The 25,441-nt window shown below is 40.4% G+C and overlaps 3 protein-coding genes across 3 annotated transcripts in view; 1 reads left to right on the forward strand and 2 right to left on the reverse strand.

Moving 5' to 3' along the window:
* Positions 1–25,441, reverse strand: part of ChT (choline transporter) — a 447,845-nt gene that overhangs the window by 6,685 nt on the left and 415,719 nt on the right. The gene's annotated exons all lie outside the window — the stretch shown is intronic.
* Positions 10,664–11,647, reverse strand: LOC117986076 (uncharacterized). The gene has a single exon (XM_034972897.2). It carries the CDS (start codon positions 11,645–11,647, stop codon positions 10,664–10,666), a length of 984 nt encoding a protein of 327 aa, XP_034828788.2.
* Positions 15,862–25,441, forward strand: part of Dad (Daughters against dpp) — a 49,568-nt gene continuing 39,988 nt past the window's right edge. Inside the window, exon 1 of the mRNA XM_034972898.2 lies at positions 15,862–16,211. Within this exon, the coding sequence (XP_034828789.1) occupies positions 15,947–16,211 (265 nt within the window). The 5' untranslated portion in view covers positions 15,862–15,946. The remainder of the gene's footprint in view (positions 16,212–25,441) is intronic.

Genomic DNA, 25,441 nt, shown 5'->3' on the forward strand with positions numbered 1-25,441 from the left:
TCTATGAACAAAAAGAATAAAAAAAACGAAAAGACTTGAAAAAATATACAAGTGATGCCATCGAATGAAAATAGGGGTGAGAGACGAGAGTGCATTTTTGCTACCATCGAGTACTACGCCTGCTTAGGGTGATATCTAACCTAAATCCACCCCCTGCATACAAGTTAATTTATCAACTTTCATTCACAATTTCCCGGTTGAGCACATAAATACACCCCGTTTCGCAAATTCCCGCCATTCTTCAATCGGTACGCGGGCAGGCTACACGCCAGCATGTATGAAACTACCATTTGATACGAAAGACTTTTCTATGATTTTTATTTTAAATATATTTCGTGAAACTTTGATGGACTTTAAAATTTATACAAAAAATATATATTTTACAATTGATTTATTTTATTTATGTTAAGAGTTAAAGTGGCAGATGGACTGTAACTTTTATTTATGATACTTTTTATTTTATTGTTATTTATTTTTTATTTAGAGTTCAGTGAACTGTGTTTGAATAAAGTACATAAAATTATAACGGATGGCTGTAGATGACTCGGGTATGGATTTTGCAATAAGATAATTTTGGTGTTTTTGATTTGTAGCTTTTATTTATTTATAAAGCTTAGGTACAATAAAGCTCTCCAAACATCTAGGTAAATAAAGCTAGTAATGAGTAAATCTTAATGTATAAAAGGAAAAGGTGACTGACTGACTGATCTATCAACGCACTGCTCAAACTACTGGAGGGATCGGGCTGAAATTTAGCATGCAGCTATTATGACGTAACTTCGTAAGCATCCGCTAAAAAAGGATTTTTGAAAATGCAACCCCTAACGGCGATTATACACTTCGCTTCCGTCATCCGAGTTCTATCCGTCATCCGTGAAAATATCAGCGATTATCTACGACGTATGTCGTAAGCTTCCTTACTAAAACAAAATGGAACGTATTTTCACGGACTCGGATCGGATAAGTGCGTAACCACCGTAAGGGGGTGAAATAGGAGTTTAAAATTTGTGTAGTTCACGCAGAAGAAGTCGCAAGCATAAGCTAGTTGTAAATAGAAGTGTTTGGAGAGATTTCAGGATTTGTGTATGTAAGCTTAGGTACTTATGATGTAGATCTATCGATATTACAAAAAAGAAAAAAAAAACTACATGGTACCTACCTAAGCTTCGGAGTTCGGACTTCTTTAACACGGATTTAGGATTTAAAAAAAAACCCGTAGAAACCTATCGATTTTCCGAAATAAAAAGTACCTTATGCCCGTCTCTAGGATGTAAGCTATCTCTGTACCAAATTTTATCAAAATCAATTAAACTGTTGGGCCGTGAAAAGCTAGCAGACAGACAGTCACACTTTCGCATTTCTTACATTAGTATTTAGTATGGACAATTTGTCGCGTGGACTACACAAATTTCAAATCTCTATTTCACCCCTTTAGGGGTTGTATTTTCAAAAATCCTTTCTTAGCGGATGCCTACGTCATAATGCCAAATTTCAGCCGAATCCGTCTAGAAGTTTGAGCTGTGTGTTAATAGATCAGTCAGTCACCTTTTCATTTTAAATAGGTATTTAGATTAAGCTTTTGGTTCCTTGCTTTCTCAAAGTAATTTTTTGAGAGCTCTTTATGTCTACCCGGCAACTTTTATAGGTACCTACTTATACTCTAGCAATTCTGATTACTGCTCATCACTCATCACTCATCACTTATCACTCATCAGTCATCATTCATCACTCATCAGTCATTATAAAGTAAAACCATCTATACAATGAACCAAAAGCAAAGCAAGATTTTGCAATTGTGCATTGTAAGGTCTACATCTCCTGAGGATGCTCCGGTGTCGGGGCGAAAGGTGCGTCGAGTGTGTTTGGGATTTGTGTGGTGCTGCGTGGTGGTGGTGCGTATTGCTTGCCTGGTGGCTGCCTTTTCCTGCATGGTTAGCAGAGGGAGGGCGGGCGGTGCATTTCGCATACTGCATGTTGCATCATACAGATTCGACCTGTTTCAGCGGATTATAGCAAATTAAGCTTTTGGTTCATTGTATATCATGGACTTAATGGCAAAATAACGCCTGCTTCTGTACAACATGTAAAGCCATCTGTAGCCAATGCATGGAACTTCGTATAAAATAATACGAGGTTGAGGAATTGAATCACGTCGTAAGTATCGCAACTCTAGTTAGCTGCAATACACGTGGCTCCATCTTTCGTCTGACGCAAAATTTATTACGGTCAAGCGCGAGTCGGATTTTCCTGATAAGTATTGGATCGTAATTCTTAGATTTCATAGCTCTGTGATAGCTTAGTGGTTAGGACGTAAGCCTCCTAATCGGAGGTCAGGGTTCGATCCCGGGCACGCACCTCTAACTTTTCGGAGTTATGTGCGTTTTAAGAAATTAAAATATCACTTGCTTTAACGGTGAAGGAAAACATCGTGAGGAAACCTGCATGATTCTAGGTCAACGGGAAGTACCCTATAGGTTTCTTGACAGACAGACAGACAGAGAGATAACAAAGTGATCCTATAAGGGTTCCTTTTTTGCCTATTGAGGTACGGAACCCCAATTATAAATTCCCAAATTTACCCAACCGAGAATCAAACCAGGAACTTCCCTCATACGAGACTCTCACCACTGCGCCAGGGTGGTCGTCGTCTGCGTTTGTTTGTGAACATGGCTAGTTTAGACAATAATTGGGGGGGGTGCCGGGTGAGTATGAGCAGAATTATATTATATGAGCAAGTATAGTCCGAGAGTCTGAGATTTAGCGTTATCGATGATATTAGCTTGTTGCATGTCGCCGCACATTCCGCCTGAGCCTTACGACCTCCCATAGAATAAAACTTACGACAGAACCGCCTATGAACATGGTCGACTAGTTTAGACACTTGGGGGCTGAGTGTGAGCAAGTATAGTCCGAGAGTCGGAGATTTGGCGTTATCGATGATATTAGCTTGTTGCATGTCGCCGCACATTCCGCCTGAGCCTGACGACCTCCCATAGAATAAAACTTACGACAGAACCGCCTATGAACATGGTCGACTAGTTTAGACACTTGGGGGCTGAATGTGAGCAAGTATAGTCCGAGAGTCGGAGATTTGGCGTTATCGATGATATTAGCTTGTTGCATGTCGCCGCACATTCCGCCTGAGCCTGACGACCTCCCATAGAATAAAACTTACGACAGAACCGCCTATGAACATGGTCGACTAGTTTAGACACTTGGGGGCTGAGTGTGAGCAAGTATAGTCTGAGAGTCGGAGATTTGGCGTTATCGATGATATTAGCTTGTTGCATGTCGCCGCACATTCCGCCTGAGCCTGACGACCTCCCATAGAATAAAACTTACGACAGAACCGCCTATGAACATGGTCGACTAGTTTAGACACTTGGGGGCTGAGTGTGAGCAAGTATAGTCCGAGAGTCGGAGATTTGGCGTTATCGATGATATTAGCTTGTTGCATGTCGCCGCACATTCCGCCTGAGCCTGACGACCTCCCATAGAATAAAACTTACGACAGAACCGCCTATGAACATGGTCGACTAGTTTAGACACTTGGGGGCTGAGTGTGAGCAAGTATAGTCCGAGAGTCGGAGATTTGGCGTTATCGATGATATTAGCTTGTTGCATGTCGCCGCACATTCCGCCTGAGCCTGACGACCTCCCATAGAATAAAACTTACGACAGAACCGCCTATGAACATGGTCGACTAGTTTAGACACTTGGGGCTGAGTGTGAGCAAGTATAGTCTGAGAGTCGGAGATTTGGCGTTATCGATGATATTAGCTTGTTGCATGTCGCCGCACATTCCGCCTGAGCCTGACGACCTCCCATAGAATAAAACTTACGACAGAACCGCCTATGAACATGGTCGACTAGTTTAGACACTTGGGGGCTGAGTGTGAGCAAGTATAGTCCGAGAGTCGGAGATTTGGCGTTATCGATGATATTAGCTTGTTGCATGTCGCCGCACATTCCGCCTGAGCCTGAGGACCTCCCATAGAATAAAACTTACGACAGAACCGCCTATGAACATGGTCGACTAGTTTAGACACTTGGGGGCTGAGTGTGAGCAAGTATAGTCTGAGAGTCGGAGATTTGGCGTTATCGATGATATTAGCTTGTTGCATGTCGCCGCACATTCCGCCTGAGCCTGACGACCTCCCATAGAATAAAACTTACGACAGAACCGCCTATGAACATGGTCGACTAGTTAGACACTTGGGGGCTGAGTGTGAGCAAGTATAGTCCGAGAGTCGGAGATTTGGCGTTATCGATGATATTAGCTTGTTGCATGTCGCCGCACATTCCGCCTGAGCCTGACGACCTCCCATAGAATAAAACTTACGACAGAACCGCCTATGAACATGGTCGACTAGTTTAGACACTTGGGGGCTGAGTGTGAGCAAGTATAGTCTGAGAGTCGGAGATTTGGCGTTATCGATGATATTAGCTTGTTGCATGTCGCCGCACATTCCGCCTGAGCCTGACGACCTCCCATAGAATAAAACTTACGACAGAACCGCCTATGAACATGGTCGACTAGTTTAGACACTTGGGGGCTGAGTGTGAGCAAGTATAGTCCGAGAGTCGGAGATTTGGCGTTATCGATGATATTAGCTTGTTGCATGTCGCCGCACATTCCGCCTGAGCCTGACGACCTCCCATAGAATAAAACTTACGACAGAACCGCCTATGAACATGGTCGACTAGTTTAGACACTTGGGGGCTGAGTGTAAGCAAGTATAGTCCGAGAGTCGGAGATTTGGCGTTATCGATGATATTAGCTTGTTGCATGTCTCATAGAATAAACACAAAAGTAGCGAAAACTTTTAATCAGTACCTACCCTTATATTTATCAGTACCAGAGTTGCCAGACGTCCCGATTTTGGCGGGACGTCCTGATTTTTCAAGTCAAAATCAAATGTCCCGCGCGGGACAGGCTCAGTCCCGCTTTTCGGGGATAACTCGACCGTGCGTGCCGCGTGCTGAGGAAACGTGAGCAGGTGGAACAGACAAGCCCGACAAGAAAAAAATCTGTAAGATGTCTTATTGTCTCTGAGATATCTTTAGGAGTACTATTTTCTTGCTGGGAAGTGTGGACTGGCCGCCCGCCCCCGGAGCGTACCTAATGAAGATAAGCGCACGATTTTTGCTATATTATATTGTCACGTAAACGTCATTTGAATTCAAATAAAAAAAATTTAAATATAAAAACTTCTGATTCATGTCCCGCTTTCGATGAAAGAATCCCGCTTTTTTCACTCAAAAAGTTCCAAAATCCCGACTTGGCAATTAAAAAAACTGGCAACGCTGATCAGTACCTTTATTTTATAAACGCGAAAGTGTGTTTGTTTGTTGGTTTTTGGTTTGTTGATTTGTCCATCGATCACGGTGCAACGGATTGACGTGATTTTTTGCATGGGTATAGATAAAGACCTGGAGAGTGACATAGGCTACTTTTTATCCTGGAAAATCAAAGAGTCTAGTAGTTTGAGCTGTGCGTTGATAGATCAGTCAGTCAGTCACCTTTTCCTTTTATATATTTTAATTAAATTAAGTACCTACATGGTAAGAAATCATGGGAATACTCTATTTAGTTGTGATCAGAATCGGTACCGTACCTCACTGCAGAAATTAGCCACGTTGTCTCTCAGAGGCAACCTTCGCGTATCCACAAAAGCGTGGTCTACTCGGTCAGTGTAACGTGTGTCGGTGGCGCCGCACTCACACTCGCGCGCGCACCTGACGTCGCCGGTGGCGCCAGCCGCCCGCGCCCCGCGCGCGTTGCTACCCCCGGGGAAAGTTGTCAGCGCGGGGATTCTGCCGATAAATGGGGAGATTTTCCCCAATATTGCCGACACAGATAAATATGATTATTATGCCCTGTTCAAGATGGGGCTAGCCTAGATACACCATGGTTATTTTAAGGTCTTAATAATTAGGTATTTCTCATCATGATCTCAACATTTTGATTTTTAAGTAGGTTAGAAAACAATTTTTTATCATCGTTCTATAAATAGTTAAATTATTATGGAGCCATTCTAGTTGACAAAAAATATCAAAAAAACCACCATAAGATTAAAAAGACTGAACAAATAAAAACAAAGGTTAGCAAAGCTACCTTATGGAAAATGCATACTATATTTCATGATCTTACTTTATGTTTATTAATCTGTCAGGTCAGCAGACTGTTGTAAAACATAAATTTAGTTTTATTGTATAATGTTATATGTGAAACTAAATTAAATCATGTACAAAAACATAGGTAGGTATAATGCATAAATTTTGAGAACACACTCGCCATATTCATTGCAATACAGTCAACTGTCATGTTAAAAGTACGGTTTACCAAACTTAAACTCAAACTCAAATTATTTATTCAGAATTGGTAAAATTTTACACTTACTGATGGTCAAAATTTTAATTAGATGATAATATAGTGGTGATAATTAATACGTACTTAAAACTAAAATCGTACTTTTGACACGATAGTTGACACATAGCGCAAATATGGCGAGTGCGTTCTCAAAATTATCTCTTGTTTAAATTATCAAACGTACTGTTATAAATTTATAATTAATATCTATTTAAGTAATCTAGCATAAGTAGTATTTGTAATTTAGATAAGATATAGTTAAGTAAAGGCCTTCGTGTCCCAACGTCGACACGAATGAAAATGAAAATGAAAATGAAAAATGAAAAAATATTTATTTACCATAGATCAATCAATTATAACATTGTGTTATGGTACCCACACTAGGTAGTCCTGTGTCGTGGGTACCTAATAGAATTAACAATAAACAATTAACCGGTAAATTGACGCTCGGTTTACTAGTCTACGTTCACTTAACTAAGGTAGGTATTTATCTAAGATTAAAAATAAGGTTACAGTACAAGCTATGTTAAGATTAATTATATACATTATTGTTTTAAGTATAGATTATTATCTAAATAGTAATGACAAAGTGCCCTTATGTTAAATGCAAGAAAAGTTTTTCAGTTTCATCGTAGCCTAAGGAAGCGAGCCATGATGCAATTTTAGATTTGGCTTGCTTAATGGAACAATGCTTGATGTCACATATGCTTACTACTTTGTTATAAATAAATGATTCCACATATGGACTGAAACGTCTAGCAAAACAAGTTTTAATTTTAGGCATAGGGATCTTGAAGACACGACGGTTAAGCAATATTTTGAACTCTTTAGAAGATATTGCTGACCGGTGTGCTTTGAGAGCTACTCTTAAAATATATAACTGACGCACGGTAAGGACTTTGCATTCCTGATAAAGTTTGACCGTGGGATATTTGAAAGGTTTATTTAGCATAGTTTTAAGTACTGATCGTTGAGCTCGTTCAAGCTGAATAATGTGCGTTTTCGCGGCACTACCCCAGGCAGTTAAGCAATAAGTAATAATTGACTGACAAAGGGCAAAGTATACGGACCGTAAGGTTGATGGTGATGCTGAGTGTCTAAGAAGTTTCATAATATTTATAATTTTGCGTACGCGACCGGAAAGAGATTTTATGTGTGCTTTAAAGTTTAAGTTTTGATCAATAAGTACTCCCAAATATTTCGCAACGTCAGTTCTGGCCAGCACCACACAGCTACACCGGTTTCGGTCACAGTCAGAGGCATGCAGCTGCAACTGCGATGTTGGGCTAGGGGCAGAGGTAGCTGTTTTATGAAAACAAATGTAGTTGGTTTTTAACGAGTTAAGCGTAAGAAGATTACGACGCAACCAAGCGGATACACCTTTCATTCCTATTTCAGCCTTATTAAACACCTCTGGCCATGTAGCTCCTTCATAAATTATTGCTGTATCATCTGCATAACAAACTATTTCGCCATCGACATTAGTGTTTATATCATTGATGTACATGATAAAAAGCGTAGGTCCGAGGATGCTCCCTTGCGGCACACCAAAATTGACTGCTTCCTGACCACTGTCGTGTCCACCAACCCTAACACATTGTTTTCTACCTGTCAGGTAGCTTCGAAACCAATCGAGTGCAACTCCCCTAATACCGAATTGAGAATCCAGCTTCTCTAGCAGTATTGGGATCGACACCGTGTCAAACGCCTTGGACAGGTCTAGGAATACAGCAATACTGGCTTTGTGAGCGTCAAGATGTGCAGCTACTGTAGTAGTAAACAAGGATACAGCATCTTCCGTCGACATTCCACTTCTAAAGCCGAATTGCTTCGAGGAGATTAGGTTATTAGCTTCAATATATTTAGTAAGTCTTTTACTAACTACCTTCTCAAGTAGTTTTGAGAATGCTGTCAGCAGTGAGATGGGTCGGTAGTTTTGCGGGGAGTCCTTAGGCCCATTTTTATAGATTGGTTTGATACACGCCATTTTCCAACTTTCAGGGAAAATACCAGTCAGAATACTTAAATTGAATATGGTAACTAAAGGCGGTATGATAACATCCTTAATTTCTTTTAATAGAGCATTGCTTAGGCCGTCGATACCAGGGGCTTTGTCGTTTTGCAGGGACAAAATAAGGGACTCCAATTCATATTCATCAGTCGGTTGCATGAAGAAAGAGTTAAGCATTAAATGTTTTGGGTTAATCTTAGCTGCTAGGTTTTTCTCCTCAGTTTGCAGTTCGCGTAGAATGTTGCTAGCCAGAGTTTGCCCTACTGTTGAAAAGTAGCTATTACACTTGTCTAAGGAATGCTTAGCGTCAGTCGCGCCATCGATCGTCAGCAGTTCGTGAGGGTCTTGTTTATTTGTAGGGAAATGGCAGATGTCCCTTATTGATCTCCACAATTTTTTGGGATTATTTATATTAGAGCATAAGGTATTATTATCGTACTCTGTTTTAAGTTTCCGCAACAAGTCATTACAAAAGTTACGATAGCGGGTGTAAATGGTCCGTTTGAGCATGTCATTTGGATATTTCCTTGATTGCATGTGTAGGCGATCTCTGTGTCTCATACAACGGATTAGTCCGGAGGTGATCCATGGCTTTAAATTAGTTTCCCTGCGTTTAAGTCTAACTTTACTTGTGTGTTTGCTAATAGTGTGTAATAGGCGGAGATCAAAGGTATTAACAGTTTTATTAAGGTCGTGTGAGTCAATTATTTCTGCCCAGTTTATTTCGATTAGTTCTTTTCTGATTGCATCAAAGTCATGTCTAGACCTTTCCATGTTAAATGTCTTTGCGTTGGGCATAATTAATGACAGACCTAGTATGACAATATCGTGATCGGTTATGTCGCTATTACAGACTACACCAATAGCACCTTCGATTTTGTTTACAAACACATGGTCAAGGCAGGCGTCCGCTCTTGTTGGCTTTGTAATAGCCGGAAATAGCCCATGCTCAGCTGTTAAACATAGGTATTCTATATCTTGATTATTTGATGGGGATAACAAATCTATATTTAAGTCACCAGCCAAAACTAAAGTAGTATCAGAATTTGAATGGTTATTTAGTATTGCGTTAAGAGAACACAAGAAGTTAGCTGTGTTTTTAAATGACGGAGGACGATATATTGCGAGTACAGTGATTGATTTTGAAATTTGAATTTGCAAGCAGTTAGCATCCGTAAGATTGGGTTCAGAAACTACAGCATTCCAAGTATTTCTAATATATGCTACAACACCGCTGTTTTGATTTATTATCTTTTGTGTATAACTGGCCGTGTAAAAATCTATTGTAGGAATTATCGAGATATCATTAAGCCAGCATTCCGTTAGGATAATGATGTCAAAAGTTATATCAAATCTCTTCAAGGTTGTTAGAAAATTATCAAAGTTTTTATTTAAACTTCTAATGTTGAGGTTAAGTATTTTTAAGTTGTAGTCATGCGCTATTGACATTCCACATTGTTCCGGTTCAGGTACTGTGTGGCAGTTTATGCATAATGTTTCTAGCTCATCAATGATGCGACTATCGCCCGTTGCTTATAATATTGTCTTTAAAACTGAGTGAATTACCCTTGCAGGGGCTGTTTATTAAACCACCACACAGCGGTAAAGTCGATTTGAATAAATTAATTGTTCTTTTTGAGTGTGTAACAGTTATAATAATATTGAATTCGGGGTTTTGTTTTATGCAGGATTGCTGCCTTGCGGAGACCGTAGCAATATATGACCATTTTAAAGCATAATTTACAAGCATCTTACAAGTGTAATATAAAGCGAAATATACTATTACAGCCAGCGTTGACAATTTAGCGTTAATAATAATGCAGAATTGCGGCCATGTGGACACCGAAGTAATATATGACCTTCTTAAAGCATAGTTTACAAGCATCTTATAAGTATTATATAAAGCAAAAAACAGTATTACAGCCAGTGTTAATAATTTACCTGTAGGCAATACATATAAACTTATTGTTATTTGTTGATCATGAGTATGCAAAAAACATGAGGTAAAAATAGTTGATAGTTCTGATAGTTCATAAACGTTGCGACAACACATCAATGAAAGTATATTTGCCAACCTAGTAACATCTAAAGAGCATTTAATAATTACAAATAATGATACTTCATAACGCTGGTATCCTATTAGCTTAACAAATTTTTTGAAGACTTCGCCGCATGTATAAAAATATAATAAATAGAAGTATAGTAACACATGACTATTAATGTGCTTTAATACGTCGTAGTGAAACTTTAATATTATAATTGTACTGAGATTTAATAGTTTACTGCGAGGTTGTTTCAGTTGGTGTTCCGTATTTACTAACAAGTCTGTTGAGGTCTTCGTTGTTTCTGATAGCGACAGCGGGTTTTCCTTCACGTTGACGCACGTAGATCGTCCCGCCCTTGCACCAACAGAAAGCGAAACCCATTTGCTTCGCTTGCATTCTGCTCTCACGAAACAACAACCTGTTTTTCGACGTGAGTCGTTCGTTTACGAAGATTTTTTCTGCGGGTCCAGATAAGTTAAGGTCAGTACTTGTGACGTTTCTACGAACTTTAATAGCTTTAATTATTTCGTCCCTCTTGGCACGACGCAGTAACCTCACTACGATTGGACGGGGTTGTTTTCTGGCATTCCCAGTGGCGCTCGTAGCAGTGAGGATACGTGGACCGACGCGTGTTGACCAGTCTATCTCTTGTTCTGAAAGGTCTACGCCAATTTTCTTCGCTAAGAGCATCATTATGTGCGTTGTATTCTCACCCGGACACTCGGATGCACCGCAGATCTCTACTTCATTTTTGAGGCAATCTTGGGCCTGCATGTCTACTTCTGTCTGCAGCTCAATAACCTTGCCTTTTAGTGAGTCAATTTCAGCGTTCCGTCTCTCGAGGGCACTAATGCGCGATTCATTCGAACTTATGGCAGCCCCCATAGCGTCCAGTCTCTCATGGCATCGATTCAAAGATGTAGTAGCGTCCTCTAGCATGTTCTTGAGGGATGATATCTCTTTCGTAAGCAGCTTAACTTCTGCTAAGAGGCTTTGTACGTCCGAGCTAGAGTTGTCGGAGACATTTGTATTGTAGGCAGTAGGGTCTAGTCTTTTGCGACGCGTGACATTACTATCGGTGATTATTATTTCACTGTCGGTGGAAGCTGCAGTTTGAGCATTGCTAGTGGCCCGTATGGGCGTGTTAGAGTTGTCAGTTTTGGGCTGTTTGCTGCGGCAGCTATGACATGTCCAGGATAGCTTAGACTCCTTTGTCATTGAGCTAAATTTTTTCTCCGATACATTTGCACAAAGTAAGTCAAATGTTAGCTTGCATGTTGTACAGAGGAGGAATTCCGGGCCCTTAATTACATTTGGGCACCCTGCACATATAGTCACAGGCATAGTGGTGATTAACTGATTGTGGGATAAAGTAAATCAGGGCCTGACCGGTCGCGGTAGGTGTTTAATAGCGGCAAATTAGGTTTGAGGAAAATAAATTATTTATTCGTGTTATGCCATCTACCGGCACTTCCGAGTACTATTAAGCAAAGTATGATCTACGCCGACAGTCGATAGCAATGACTCGTCCAATCTTGTGAAACGTGCGAAATAGGTGGCGGTAATTATTTACAATGCGAGTGACTTTGTCCGTTATGTTTTAAGATAGGAAATTTCCAAGCACACTTTTGTTAAATTACATGAATAAAGTTCACTTTGCACTAAGATTTTACTTTAAACTAAAGAATATTCAAATATGCTGTTGGATCACACACTCAGGCTAGCAAAAAAGCTGAAGATATTTGAATTGGGGCGCTGTTATGTTCAGGTAGAAAAAGATTAATCTTGCTGGTTATAATGTTGTGATGACTTAGATAACACTTCCACGTGAGAATCACTTAATCTTCCGTGTTTTCACAAAGTTTCAACTAGATTTTTCAACTGGAATTAAATTTAAACACGAAAAATTGTCAGAGCTAATGTTTACATGGCAGAGGCGCCATCTATTCCTAATAAAATCAATGTCCTAATAAAATCATTTTCACAACCAAAAAGGACTTCTGCCTTCAACCCCCGCTCCAGGTAGCCGCCCTTACGTAATTTTAAAACCAAATAATGGAAAAAGAACTAAAAATATTGGCATGGAATTCTAATGGACTATTCCAACATCAACATGAGCTACAAGTAGTCCTAGATACTGAAAATATCGACATATGTTTGATCTCCGAAACACATTTCACAAAAGAATCCTACATCAAATTTAATGGATATAAAGTATATCACGCCCTACATCCTAATAATTCAGCCAGAGGAGGTAGTGCTGTTATAATAAAAGAGAGTATTTATCACTACGAAGAAAATAAATATGAAGAGTTAGAAATCCAAGCAGTGGCAGTAAATATTAAAACAGAACGATACCCAATTACAATTGTAGCCATATACTGCCCACCAAGGCATTCTCTAAAAAAATATGAATACTTAAGTTTCTTGAAACAATATGGACACAGATTTATAATTGGTGGAGATTTTAACGCCAAAAATATTTTCTGGGGCTCTAGACTAACAACAACAAAAGGTAAAGAATTGCTGAGTGCGATCAAAGACTTGGGATGCGACGTGATCAGTACAGGTATGCCGACCTATTGGCCTACTGATCCTCAAAAAACCCCAGATCTGATAGACTTTTTTATATCTAAGAACATCTCACCAAGGTACCTAAATATTGAAGGAAAATACGACATGAATTCGGACCATTCACCAATATTGTTAATATTGAATAAACATAACATTGCATTCAAAGAAACCAAGATAACTCTAGTGAATAACAATACAGACTGGGAAAGCTTTAAACTAGAGTTAGACAGTACTATAAACCTAAAGGTCCCCTTAAAATGCCAAGACCAGCTCAATATGGAAGTAGCTAAATTTATAACAGACATACAAAAATCAGCCTGGAATAATACGCCATCGATAAAAAAATGGAGTAAGGGTACCACCTATCCTAAGGAAATTATACACCTCATTAGAACAAAGAGAAAGCAGAGAAAAAAATGGCATGCTTCGAGATCGCCACAAGACAAAAGAATACTGAACAAACTCGCGAAAACAATCAAGAAAGCAATCAAAAGTCATAATGACACTAAGTTAAATGATTACCTACGAAGCTTGACCAATGACCGAGAAACTGACTATTCTCTTTGGAAAGTAACAGGTAATTTAAAAAGACCCATCACACATATACCACCTATTAAAGAATCAAATGGAAAATGGGCTATCAATAACATTCAAAAAGCTAATAGATTCGCTCAGCATCTGGAAGATATATTCCAACCAAATGAGGGCCATACAATTGATTTCAGTGAGAATGAAGAAAGACAAGATGATCTGCAAAATATCAGACTTGTGACACCAAAGGAAGTAACTGAAGAAATAAAGTTCAATTTAAGCAAAAAAAAATCTCCAGGATATGATCTCATTACCGGAGAAATTTTAAAAAAACCTACCTCGGAAAGCTTTAGTGAAACTTACCAATCTCATAAATGCATCATTTAGACTGAGACATGTACCTGAGTTATGGAAAGTTGCTGAAGTTATTATGATCGCTAAACCGGGGAAACCACCCCATGAAACAACGTCATACAGACCAATCTCTTTATTACCAGTTATTTCAAAATTATTTGAAAAACTGTTACTCAAGAGACTAAAACCTATACTAGAGGAGAGAAAATTAATACCAGATCACCAATTTGGATTCCGTGAAAAACACTCAACGATAGATCAAGTCCACAGAATTACTGACATAATAGAGAAATCATTAGAAAATAAGAAAGTGTGTTCTACAGTCTTTTTAGACGTAGCGCAAGCTTTCGATAAAGTGTGGCACGAAGGGCTTATCTATAAACTCAGAAATATGCTACCAAAGTCATTTGCTGATATTCTTGAATCATACATCTCAAATAGGTGGTTTAGAGTTCGTCAAGAAGATGCGTATTCTGAACTCAAGGAAATTAAAGCTGGGGTACCACAAGGAAGTGTCTTAGGTCCGGTCCTGTACTTATTATACACCTGTGATATTCCAGCACTAGAAAATAACACTATTGCAACATTCGCTGATGATACTGCCATAATAGCAACTGGAGAAAGTCACGAAGAAGCAGTAGAAAAAGTTCAAGCTGCCATAAATAAAGTCAACGATTGGACTATAAAGTGGCGAATTAAGCTAAACGAGTCGAAATCTATGCATATAGATTTTACCAATAAGTTACCAAAATATCACCCAATTTATCTAAATCGGCAACTTATTCCCTACGTAAATACAGCGAAGTACTTGGGTATGACGCTAGACACAAAGCTTCGATGGAAAGCTCATGTTAAAAAGAAACGTGAGGAGTTAGAATTACGCTACAAAAAAATGTATTGGCTGCTTGGAAGGCATTCAACGCTCTCATTACATAATAAACTTATGCTATACAAGCAAGTTCTGATGCCTGTATGGACGTATGGTATACAACTCTGGGGGTGTACTAAACCGACCAATGTTCAAGTAATACAGAGATTCCAGAACAAAGTACTCAGGGAAATAACAAATGCACCCTGGTATGTTAGAAATCACGATCTCCACAGGGACCTTAAGATAGAGTTCGTAAACAAAATCATCCAAAAGTACGCAGAAGCTCACCAACATCGACTTCGCCATCATGTTAATTTGGAGGCTGTGAAGCTTCTAGATAACATGGACATCAAAAGGAGGCTCAAAAGAACCAAGCCGTTCGAATTAGTGTTAAAAAGTACATAAGTGCAGCGTTTGTGTATTAGTGCTTGTGCTACTTTATTTTTCTAGGTCACAAGAACATAGTGAACTGTAAGTACGTGTTAGAATAAACTAAGGACAGTTACCGGACTGTAAATTAGATTTAAAAATTAATCATAAGTAGAAGTTTAAGCTAGAATAATATTACTTATTAGCCCATAGGCTAGATGGTAGTAGCAATAAAGCTACCATTTTATAATGGTGCTTTATGGTAGAAAAAAAAAAAAAAAAAAATATCTATTTAAGTAATCTGTAAAAAATTGTAATCCTATTTGGCCTTATTTTCAGTCTGTTATTATGTAAAATTATATTGTATATATCGCTGTTGATTGCAAAAAACGAATAAAATAAAAATAAATGTATTCGTTATAAATAGGTAACTAGGTATCTAGGTACCTACTCTCCTAACTTAAACCACAGAATAATATAATAGTACTAACGTACTTAAACGACGTCATAAAATAAGGGTGTCTGCCAAGCAAGCAATAACCAGACATCATCCGGGCACGTGTGTTATGTTTGCTATTTTTATTGATTGAACAAGGCGCCGACAAGGGCAGATGCATAAAAAAACAAAAGTCTCTAGTTTGACTTATTGGTGGGGTAAATGCATGGCGTGCAGGTGTCGCCCCGGGCGGCTCGCCGATTGTCGGCGCCGGGCGCTCGCTCGCGGCTCGACGCGTCAGTCTGTAGACCGCACTCGGGTTGCGATGTCGCGCCGGGCGATGCACCGCGCGTGGTGGAGTGAGTCGTGACGGCGGCATGTGATGTTCCGGAGACGCGCGCTGCGGCGGCGGCTGGCGGCGGGCGGCGCGCCGCCGGTGCCCGACGAGCAGCTGCGGCGGCTGGCGCGCGCGCTGGACGCGGGCCCCACGGGCGCGGCCTGCGTGCCCGCGGGGCCCGCGCGCCTGGCCGTGCTGCGCGCGCTGCGCTTCCCCGACCTGCGGGAGCCGGCCGAGCTGCGCCGCCTGCCGCACTGCGAGGACCCCCAGTGCTGCAACCCCTACCACTACAGTCGCCTCTGCGAGCCCGGTACGTCACTCTCCGGCCGTTGACCCGCGCAACAAGTAATGTAAACATGTGTCGCGACGCGGTTAGCGATCGCCGATACGGTGTACGGTTATGGAATTCGATCTGCCGTAATGTGAGCTCGATATCGAAGACGTGGCGCCGACCTGCGCTCTATCGCCAACAAATAACAAGTCCTGCAATGTGAGAACGGCTGTCTCCGTATTGACAGTGATGTATGAATGAACTAGGCACACAAGCGTCGATTTTTCGCTCTGAAAATAATCTGTATTCGAATTTCGACAGTAGAAAGTAGAAAAGCGCAATTTGGTAAGTTCATCACACGATGAACTCTTATCGCGACCTAACCTATTTGTGTTTATCTTCTCGTTAGTAAAGACTTTACAGAGCTCGTTAGTATAGGACGTCAGTTTGCCTATATCTTTGAACCAAGCACGAAGTTCTTTGAGTTTCCACGTGAATACACGTGAAAATGCACCGGTATCAGTGCAGTGCGTTATCTCGTATCAGTGTATTATCGCCACTGTTTGCTTCTGTATCAGGACGTTACGTTGATTGTAGCGTCATCTTCGCTGGCATGATATCGCCCGTCCATATTCAATAACATTTCGGAGCTATGTATTTGTAGACTAGGAAGTAATCACTTGCTTTAACGGTGAAGGAAAACATCTTGAGGAAACCTGCATGCCTGAGAGCTCTCCATAATGTTCTCAAAGGCGTGTGAAGCCTGCACTTGGCCAGCGTGGTAAACTATGGTCAAAACCCTGAGAGGAGGCCCGTGCACTGTAGTGAGCCGGCGATGGGTTGATCAACATGATGATGTTATTCAATAACATTTAGTCATAATTTCCATCCCCCGAGTTGATTGTAAAGACTAAACTGTAAACATTAGAGTTCTCCGAACTATTTATAGAGTCTGACATCAGCGGTCGTCTTAGATAGAATTGAGAGTCGATGGTAGAGTTTACGAAAGTTAACGAAATTTCAATAGGTCTCACACAAATCCTTAACACACTCAACAGGCAAGACATACTCTTCATTTCAATGCCGTTGCAAATTCTCATCTTACAAAAACAGTTATCATGATAATCAACCCATCATTAGCTCACCTACTACAGAGCACATAAGCAATGAGCAATGAGAAGGGTTTAGACTATAGGTAGTCTGCCACGCTGACCCAGTGCGGATTAGCAGACTTTACACACCGCCGAGAATATAATGGAGGCATGCAGGTTTCCTCACAATGTTTTCGTTTACCGTTAAAGCAAATTACATTTCATAGCTCGGAAAATTTACAGGTGATCGGACCCCCAACGTCCCGAATAGAAGGCGGACGTTTTAACCACTATGCTATCACGGCTTTAATAGTCGTCATCATCATCATCATCAACCAATAGACGTCCACCGCTGGACATAGGTCTCTTGTAGAGACTTCCACACGCCATAGTCTTGCGCTGCCCTGGATCCAGCGGCTCCCTGCGACTCGTCTGATGTCGTCCGTCCACCTAGTGGGGGGTCTTCCAATGCTGCGTCTTCCGGTCCGAGGTCGCCATTCCAGCACCTTGGGACCCCAACGTCTATCGGTTGTACGAACTATGTGCCCTGCCCATTGCCACTTCAGCTTCGCAACCCGTTGAGCTATGTCGGTTACTCTAGTTCTCCTACGGATCTCCTCATTTCTGATTTAATCACGTAGAGAAACTCCAAGCATAGCTCTCTCCTGCCCGCTGAGTGACTCTGAGCTTTCTTATGAGGCCCATAGTTAGCGACCATGTCTCGGATCCATTATGTCATTACTGGCAACACGCACTGTTCGAAGACTTTGGTCTTCAAGCACTGAGGAATTTTAATAGTACAGACAGAGTAACAGAGGCTTTAATAGTACACTTCGGAATTGAGTTGGCAAGTGAAGTTAGCGAGCGATGGCGTGTGGGCTCATGATTGGTATTGGAATGCGTGGCCGTAAGAATTTATCACTTTTACTTGGCGCCAGGCGTCGGGCGGGGCGAGGCCGGCGACGCGTCGGCCGTCGAGCGGCGCACAACATGTAACAGCATTGCCAGATGATGTGCGGCAAATCCTACGAACGAGTCCCTGGAAAGCTAAGAGCCTTAAAAAGATGACGCTGCTGTCCTGACTTACGCAAAAAAAAGGAAAAAAAACCGGCCAAGTGCGAGTCAGGCTCGCGCAACGAGGGTTCCGTACTACAACTACAGTCGTATTTTTTCGACATTTTGCACGATAATTCGAAAACTATTATGCCTAAAAATAAATAAAAATCTGTTTTAGAATGTACAGGTGAAGACCTTTCATACGACATCCCACTTGATATAGTAATCTTACTTAGAAAATTGAAAATACCTACTAATTATTATTAATTTATGACCCCAATTTAATTTTTTTGTGTGATGTGACCACAAATTCACGGTTTTCTGATTTTTCCCCAAATGTCAGCTATAAGATCTACCTACCTGCCAAAATTCATGATTCTAGGTCAACGGGAAGTACCCTGTAGGTTTCTTGACAGACAGACAGACAAAGTGATCCTATAAAGTTCCGTTTTTCCTTTTGAGGTACGGAACCCTAAAAAAACGTAAAAATATAATCGAAAAATCAGGTATGTGCAGGATTTTGAACAGTGAATATTTGCGCTGTCGATTTTTTGAGGGGTTAAAAATGTCACAAATGACAAAAACGTCCTACAAGTAAGAATTTCGTACCTTTCGTACCCTTCTGGCAACACTGGGGCGTCAGCGCGGAACATGTATTGTACAAGCACTAATCTGCGAGGGTCAGTCGTCCGCGATAAGTAGCCAAGGTCACGGCGCCGGCGCCGCCACGCCGCGACGCCCGGCGCGCGCTGCCCGTTAACTTTTTAATTTGTCGAGCGCTAGCGTCAGCTCTGTTAGCCTCTACAGACGAGCCGACTTCAAACGCCAACTTAGCTCGGTCGATGATTTTCCCCCCTATGTGTGTACTGTGTTGTCAGATAGTCTTCACTACTCTACTTTGAAAAGCATATTATACAATTGAAGATTACCTAAATGATAAAACAGCGTGGATTTGACCTGCAGCTCGTTCCAGCAACGCGCGGGACTGCAAATACTTTTCTTATACATGGCATAATATTGTATATCAAATCTTTTAAAATAGCAACCGCCGAGTTTCTTGCTGGTTCTTTTCGGTAGGAAAGGCATTCCGAACCAGTGGTAGATGCTGTTGACGATTCGAAAATACTTGTAAAAGTTTAATTGAATAAAAATATTTTATTTATTTATTTATTCGATGGCCTAATATTCCAGAACCAAGGTCTGCTCTGGCTGACTTATCACTCATCACGATGCTCTAATGCGGACTTAGCATCTCTACAGACGAGCCAACTTCAAGCGCCAACTAAGCTCCGTTGATGACTTTTTCCCACGTCTCTAGCTTTGGTTCATTTGTCTCAAGTCTTCAGTACTCTATTTTGGCAGTCTATTCTTTATTCCAATGCTAAACCAAGACCTTTCGTTATTCCAGAATTCCTTTCAAGGGGTTGCAAGTTGCCTCACATTTTCGGTCGACAAGTTAGCACGTCTATAGATGGTTTAAAACATGCCCATACGCAGTTTCCTCGCTACCGACCTTTGCGTTGAACCTTCCTGAATTTAGATTGAGATTAAACACGTTCATTACGTATAGCAATGTCAATAAATTGTTTTCCTTCATTAAGTAAGGAAACGGAAAAATTGTTGACTAGATTTTCTGTATAAGGCCTTTTAACAAGACGCCAAATAATATGTAGACTGATATATCACCCAATGCGCAAGTTCAAGGTCGAAGACCTTTTGACGTTACAACTGTAGCTTACATGAATAAAGTACCAGGAGAGCATAGGAGCAGAGAAGGCTAGACCATCCATACAACAGTTTAAGTCCGCTTATACTCGCCATAAAGAAGAACTTTACGAGCATGAGAAGAAAAAGTGAATAACTGAATTGTTCTCTAGCTAAAGACGGTTGAAACTTGAAAGTACTTAAACAAACAGAATGTAAAAATTTGGTAAGAATAACGTAACATGTCCGTGACACAGGCTCACGGCGCCTACAGCCTCCCACGTGTCAGCACTACAAACACAACAGCGCGTAGGTGGCGGCATATTAATTAAGAAGAAAGCCAGCTAATGTTAACTTTAACTACGGACCATTCTCCAGTCATCACGTTGTAATTGCCATGACTATAAACTAGAATGCATACAACGAAAAAATGATTTCCTTTCAAAATAAGTACCTAAGTAATTTGAAATCAACGGCACCTTCACTTCAAAACAAGCTTAGGAAATAGAGTTGAAATTATTATATTTCAAGTAAATCTCACGAAACGCTTCCGTGCTCGAAGGACCAAAAACAATATGACCATATAAATCGACTTAATCGGTAATGCATGATACTGGAATTGCGAACAGGAAGCACCAGTTATCTTTTCGGTGCAATGGCTCGTTAAAGCCATATCGATTCGATACGCTGGCGCCTGCCGCCTAACCTACGATAATTAACATTTCCATGTTTGCCAACTGAATGTACATTATTTTCTTATTACATTCTTGATGCCTATATAATATTGATTCATATGGCTCATTGAAATTACTAGAATTTGAATGATCAAGTCATTAAATTCCAATGTAAGAGTAATTTATCGACCATAATACGGTGTAGTTACTACACTTCTGATCAAAATATTGTTTTTTTCTTTAATCCGGTTGTTTAATAAAAATTTGAATTCATTTCCAAAAAAAAACTATTTAAAACTGTACTGAAATTGAATACAAAGTTTGTGATTTCGACCAAAATGGTACAATTTCACCAGCTTTCATTCAGTTTTTGCTCCTTCTGTAAAAATTTAGTTCACCTCGCAACTTGTAAAGTTCCAACTGGATCACTCTTCAAACACAATAGAATGTCTACACTTTTCCTGACTCAACATTTTTTACACAGCAATAGTGACTACACTGAAAAAACTTTTTGTTCTCGTTTGGTCTTTCATTCATAATTCGTGTACCATCCACGTTATTCTCATTGTGTAAGACGAGTTTACATAACATTATATGTATCAGGATTCATTTTTAGGTATTTAACGTAAAATCTTAAATCATTTCAGTAAGTAAATTTTAAGTCCTATTCCTAAATAATAAGTAACCCGATCATAAAATGTACAGTTATTAAACATCATCATATTTTGAAGAAAAAATATTTCGTAAACCGGTATTACTCAGCTCAGTTATTTGACGAGCCTAGTGACCATTTCCGCCTTTAACTTTCTTCCTATAGCAGGAAACGCCTTAAAATCTTCGGCTTTGCTCACTTGACATCAATGTTGTTGTAGATCCTTGTATAATACGTCTCTCTATAGTCTATTACGAATTACATACTTTCACTTTCGTCAGGTTGAAAATTCAACGAGCATTCGTGCTATTTCTTCTTTAGGCCGATAGATGGTCTCTTCGACCTTCTATAAATCCTTGTTTTTAATTAGCTTATAATCCCTATCCATATTTTACATGCTAAACTACCTTTTACATAGATCTATTCATATTTTACTTCCTCCAAGTTTGAATTTTCTAACAGATGTTTGGACGGGAATAACTAAAACGTATTTTTCCAAAGAGGGGAAGCATCTACTTAGTTAGGAACTTAAATAAAATTAAAAGTAAGTAGTCATCAGATAATTAACTGTGCCTGTTGAAATGTTTTTGCTTCTTTGAACTGCATCTGCAATTTCTGCATGTCATTGTCCAAACCATCACAAAAACCTGAAGCATTCTGTTATTTTTTGTGGCAATCACGAGTCCAACTGAATTTATGATTCCAGTCCATTAGTGGATATTGTCGATTCAGGTTTTTATTGCCATTCCAGCTCCTAACTTTATTAAATACATCTCCAAACCCGATGGCAATTACGTACAAAAGTATATGGTAATTAGTGTACCCCGATTGGGGAATACATCTACACTTATCTTTGGAAACTCGTCGTATGTCCTCGTGAAAGAGAATAAGAAATTCAGAATATCTCCATGTATAAATTGACGTTGAATATAAATTTTCGTGGAATCGTATAGCATGCTATTTACATGGCGTCATGGCCTCCGGTGTCTGTAATGGTGGACCTCACCTGTTTGGTTTTTTGCGTCGTCTCGCCGATTACTCGTCGCCACTGTTTTTTGTCAACTTTCGCGACTTGTTCCCACTTGCCACAGAGCGCCGCCGGCGACTCGTAAGGCATTCTTTTGAGTCATACTTTCAACGTTATCATTTTATCTAGAAACACTATTAAAAACTTACTTAACTAGTCTAGGTTAATTATTCTGCCTAACAATTTTTACTCGCTTTCTTGTTGGTCTGTTTGTTTGTCTGTTAGGTGCAAATTTTACGATCGATTTTAAACTAACGATGAGCTAGAGATAGGTTGGAACTGGATGCTGGTACAACATTAATTTGTTTGATTTTACTTTCTTTGTTTTAGCAATTTATGGGTGGTATGGTACTATGTTTTTTTGGACAAAGATGAGTATGTCGATTTTATTTAGTTAAGGATTATTAGATATTTTTGTAGTTAATAATAATAATAATTTATTTATTTAAATAACTCAGTACAGTTCATCTCTCTGGAATCCTGACATTACTTTCGGTATTATGTACTTAGTTGTTTTCAGTGTCCAGTCTAAATTCATCAGAGATCACGTACTACAAAAGACGCACAACTTCCATACTAATTCTCTTGTTTATATTAACTTTTATTGTTGCGAATTTTCCACGTGGAATCTAATACGCCTTACTGTTGGTAGCGACTTTACAATCTTTGCCATCGTAAAAATGTCGTAAAATTAATCAACGATGGAAATTTATTTTGGCACACCTGGTTCACTTAATTTATATGTCTTTATGGTTGCCAAATGATATTTATTATTTAGGGTAATTAATTATCCACGCTTTAATTCTAAGGCTGTCGTGAAAATAATGGATACGAGTCTTCTATCTCTGTGTATGATGATAAATCAGGGAGATTTATGAGAACAGTGGCCTTTTAGTTTTTACCAAGCCTTTTGGTATTTTTTGGACATGTGACTCATAAAGGAAAAGTTCTTCGGCATGCACTTAAAAGTGAATGTAACCCATGCACATCAATCTCTGATCGTGGTACGTGCCCGGAGCATGTTTGCGGATCGGCGCCAATAACGCCGAGCCGACGGCCTTTATTTGTGAATGTTTTTATCCAAGTCGACGCTTTCCGAACGCTCTTGAGGGAAGGGGGATCCTTATCTTATCGAGCGCAGGCGTCGACGCGACGCCGGAGACGAAGGATTAGAGATCATCACGGAGCACAGGCCTCGACCTCCGCGCCGTTACCGTAATCGCAGCTCACGACACTTTTGAAACTTGTAACAAAACCTCGATGCTTCACGTACACTGGTATAGGCGTCAAAATATGTTACCTACATTTGATGCTTATGAAACGACTTGGTATCTTTGATTTCACGTCACCATAGCCTAATATTTGTCGATTTCGGATCAAACCGAAAGATTCCTCATTCTAGTTCGCTCTGGTAATGCTCATCACGGATGTCGATCCCCAATTAAACACATGAAGGATGTACGACTACACGTTATCAGGCTCTAACTAGTCTAACTACCGTCCAGGCATGCGAGGCATTTAACATTTCCCCGTATTTACGAGGCGAGTACAAAATTTAATGATGTAGTCTAGATATAGCAGAATCCATCTGCTGTTAGCGTTGCGTCGGAGGCGGCGGCGTGGCCGATATTTATTTAGCCATAATTGCTTGTCGGCTGCCTGGCGCCGGCGCCATGTCGCGCCGTGCGGGGCCGCGGGCGGAAGGGAAGGGGGGGGGGCGGCGGGTGCGCCGGCGCAGGTACGCTCGCCGCACTGCGTAAGCTCAACTCGATTTTCGTGATCGGTTTTTTCTCGTTTTATTGTAGTCTGGTCATGTTTTTGGGTTGCTTTGTAGAATTTGTGAATGGTTATCTTATTACGTCCGCCGGCGCTTATTATTGACTTCGATTTTCGACAAAAGCTTTGTATTGAATCGGTGAATGCTTTTGTGGGAACGTTTCTTTATGCTCCGTCGCTTACGAATTGGTGTTATGAGTTTTTGTCGTCAGCCGTGGGCGTCGGGCTGGACGTCGGAAATCCTCGATAACTTTCTTCCGTTTCGCTCTTGTCCGCTATCGAAATATCGATGATCTCAGGCAGCGGCGGGTGTTTACTAGCTTCTATCGGTCGTGTGTCACCGGTCGGCGGCGGCCCATTGACTCGGCACCTGTGGCGGAACCGGTCCCCCCGGCTCTTGCGAAACTGGTAAAATTCTCTTTATTACCTACTCTCCAGTCGCCGGCGACCCGACGCGTCGCCGATCGCTCATTTCTCGATCTCCTCGATGTAATGTCTTTACAAATTTGAGAATGCCTGTTGTTTTGTTTGCCAACCGTTTATCGCTTGTCGGGCGACTCCCGCAGTTTTGTTGTTCGTCTATTGTCTCTTCGGTAATGGCGCCACGATTCTCGCGTTGAGCACTTATCAACTACTACCTAAGTAGGTAGGTACCTATTTACACAACCGTGGCGTGCCAGGTCGGAACGTGATCTCTGAAAATGTCGTTTGGATGATTTCGTTTTCATTTACACGTGTCAGTTCATTTACACTAAAGTTTTATATAAGTTTGTCCCATAGCTACAATATGTACAGTATCTTTTAACAGCCACGTTAGTCTTGAGTCTTGACATTAGATAGGAATAGCGTGGTAGATATATCATTGAGATCGGTGGGAATTTGATTGGACCAAGACGCATTGGGCTACGTTCTAGGATTTTGAGTTTCTAGAGGTCTCTTCGCTAACTTCGCTTCCACTTTGCCAGTAAGGTAGGTCATCAACGTCATTTTCATGGTTCCGTACCTACCTCAAAAGGAAAAACGGAACCCTTATAGGATCACTTTGTTGTCTGTCTGTCTGTCTGTCAAGAAACCTATAGGGTACTTCCCGTTGATCTAGAATCATGAAATTTGGCAGGAAGGCAGATCTTATAGCAGACATGTGGGGAAAAATCTGAAAACGGTGAATTTGTGGTCACATCACACAAAAAAAATTAAATTGTGTTCATAAACTAATAATTAGTACTTATTTTCAATTATCAAAGTAAGATAACTATATCGAGTGGGGTATCATATGAAAGGGCTTCACC

Source organism: Maniola hyperantus, chromosome 10 (genome assembly GCF_902806685.2).
Source record: "Maniola hyperantus chromosome 10, iAphHyp1.2, whole genome shotgun sequence".
NCBI lineage: Eukaryota > Metazoa > Arthropoda > Insecta > Lepidoptera > Nymphalidae > Maniola > Maniola hyperantus.

What these genes read in the sequence shown, in the direction of transcription:
- LOC117986076 (XM_034972897.2), bottom strand. Translation starts at nt 11,647, where the DNA reads ATGACAAAGGAGTCTAAGCTATCCTGGACATGTCATAGCTGCCGCAGC.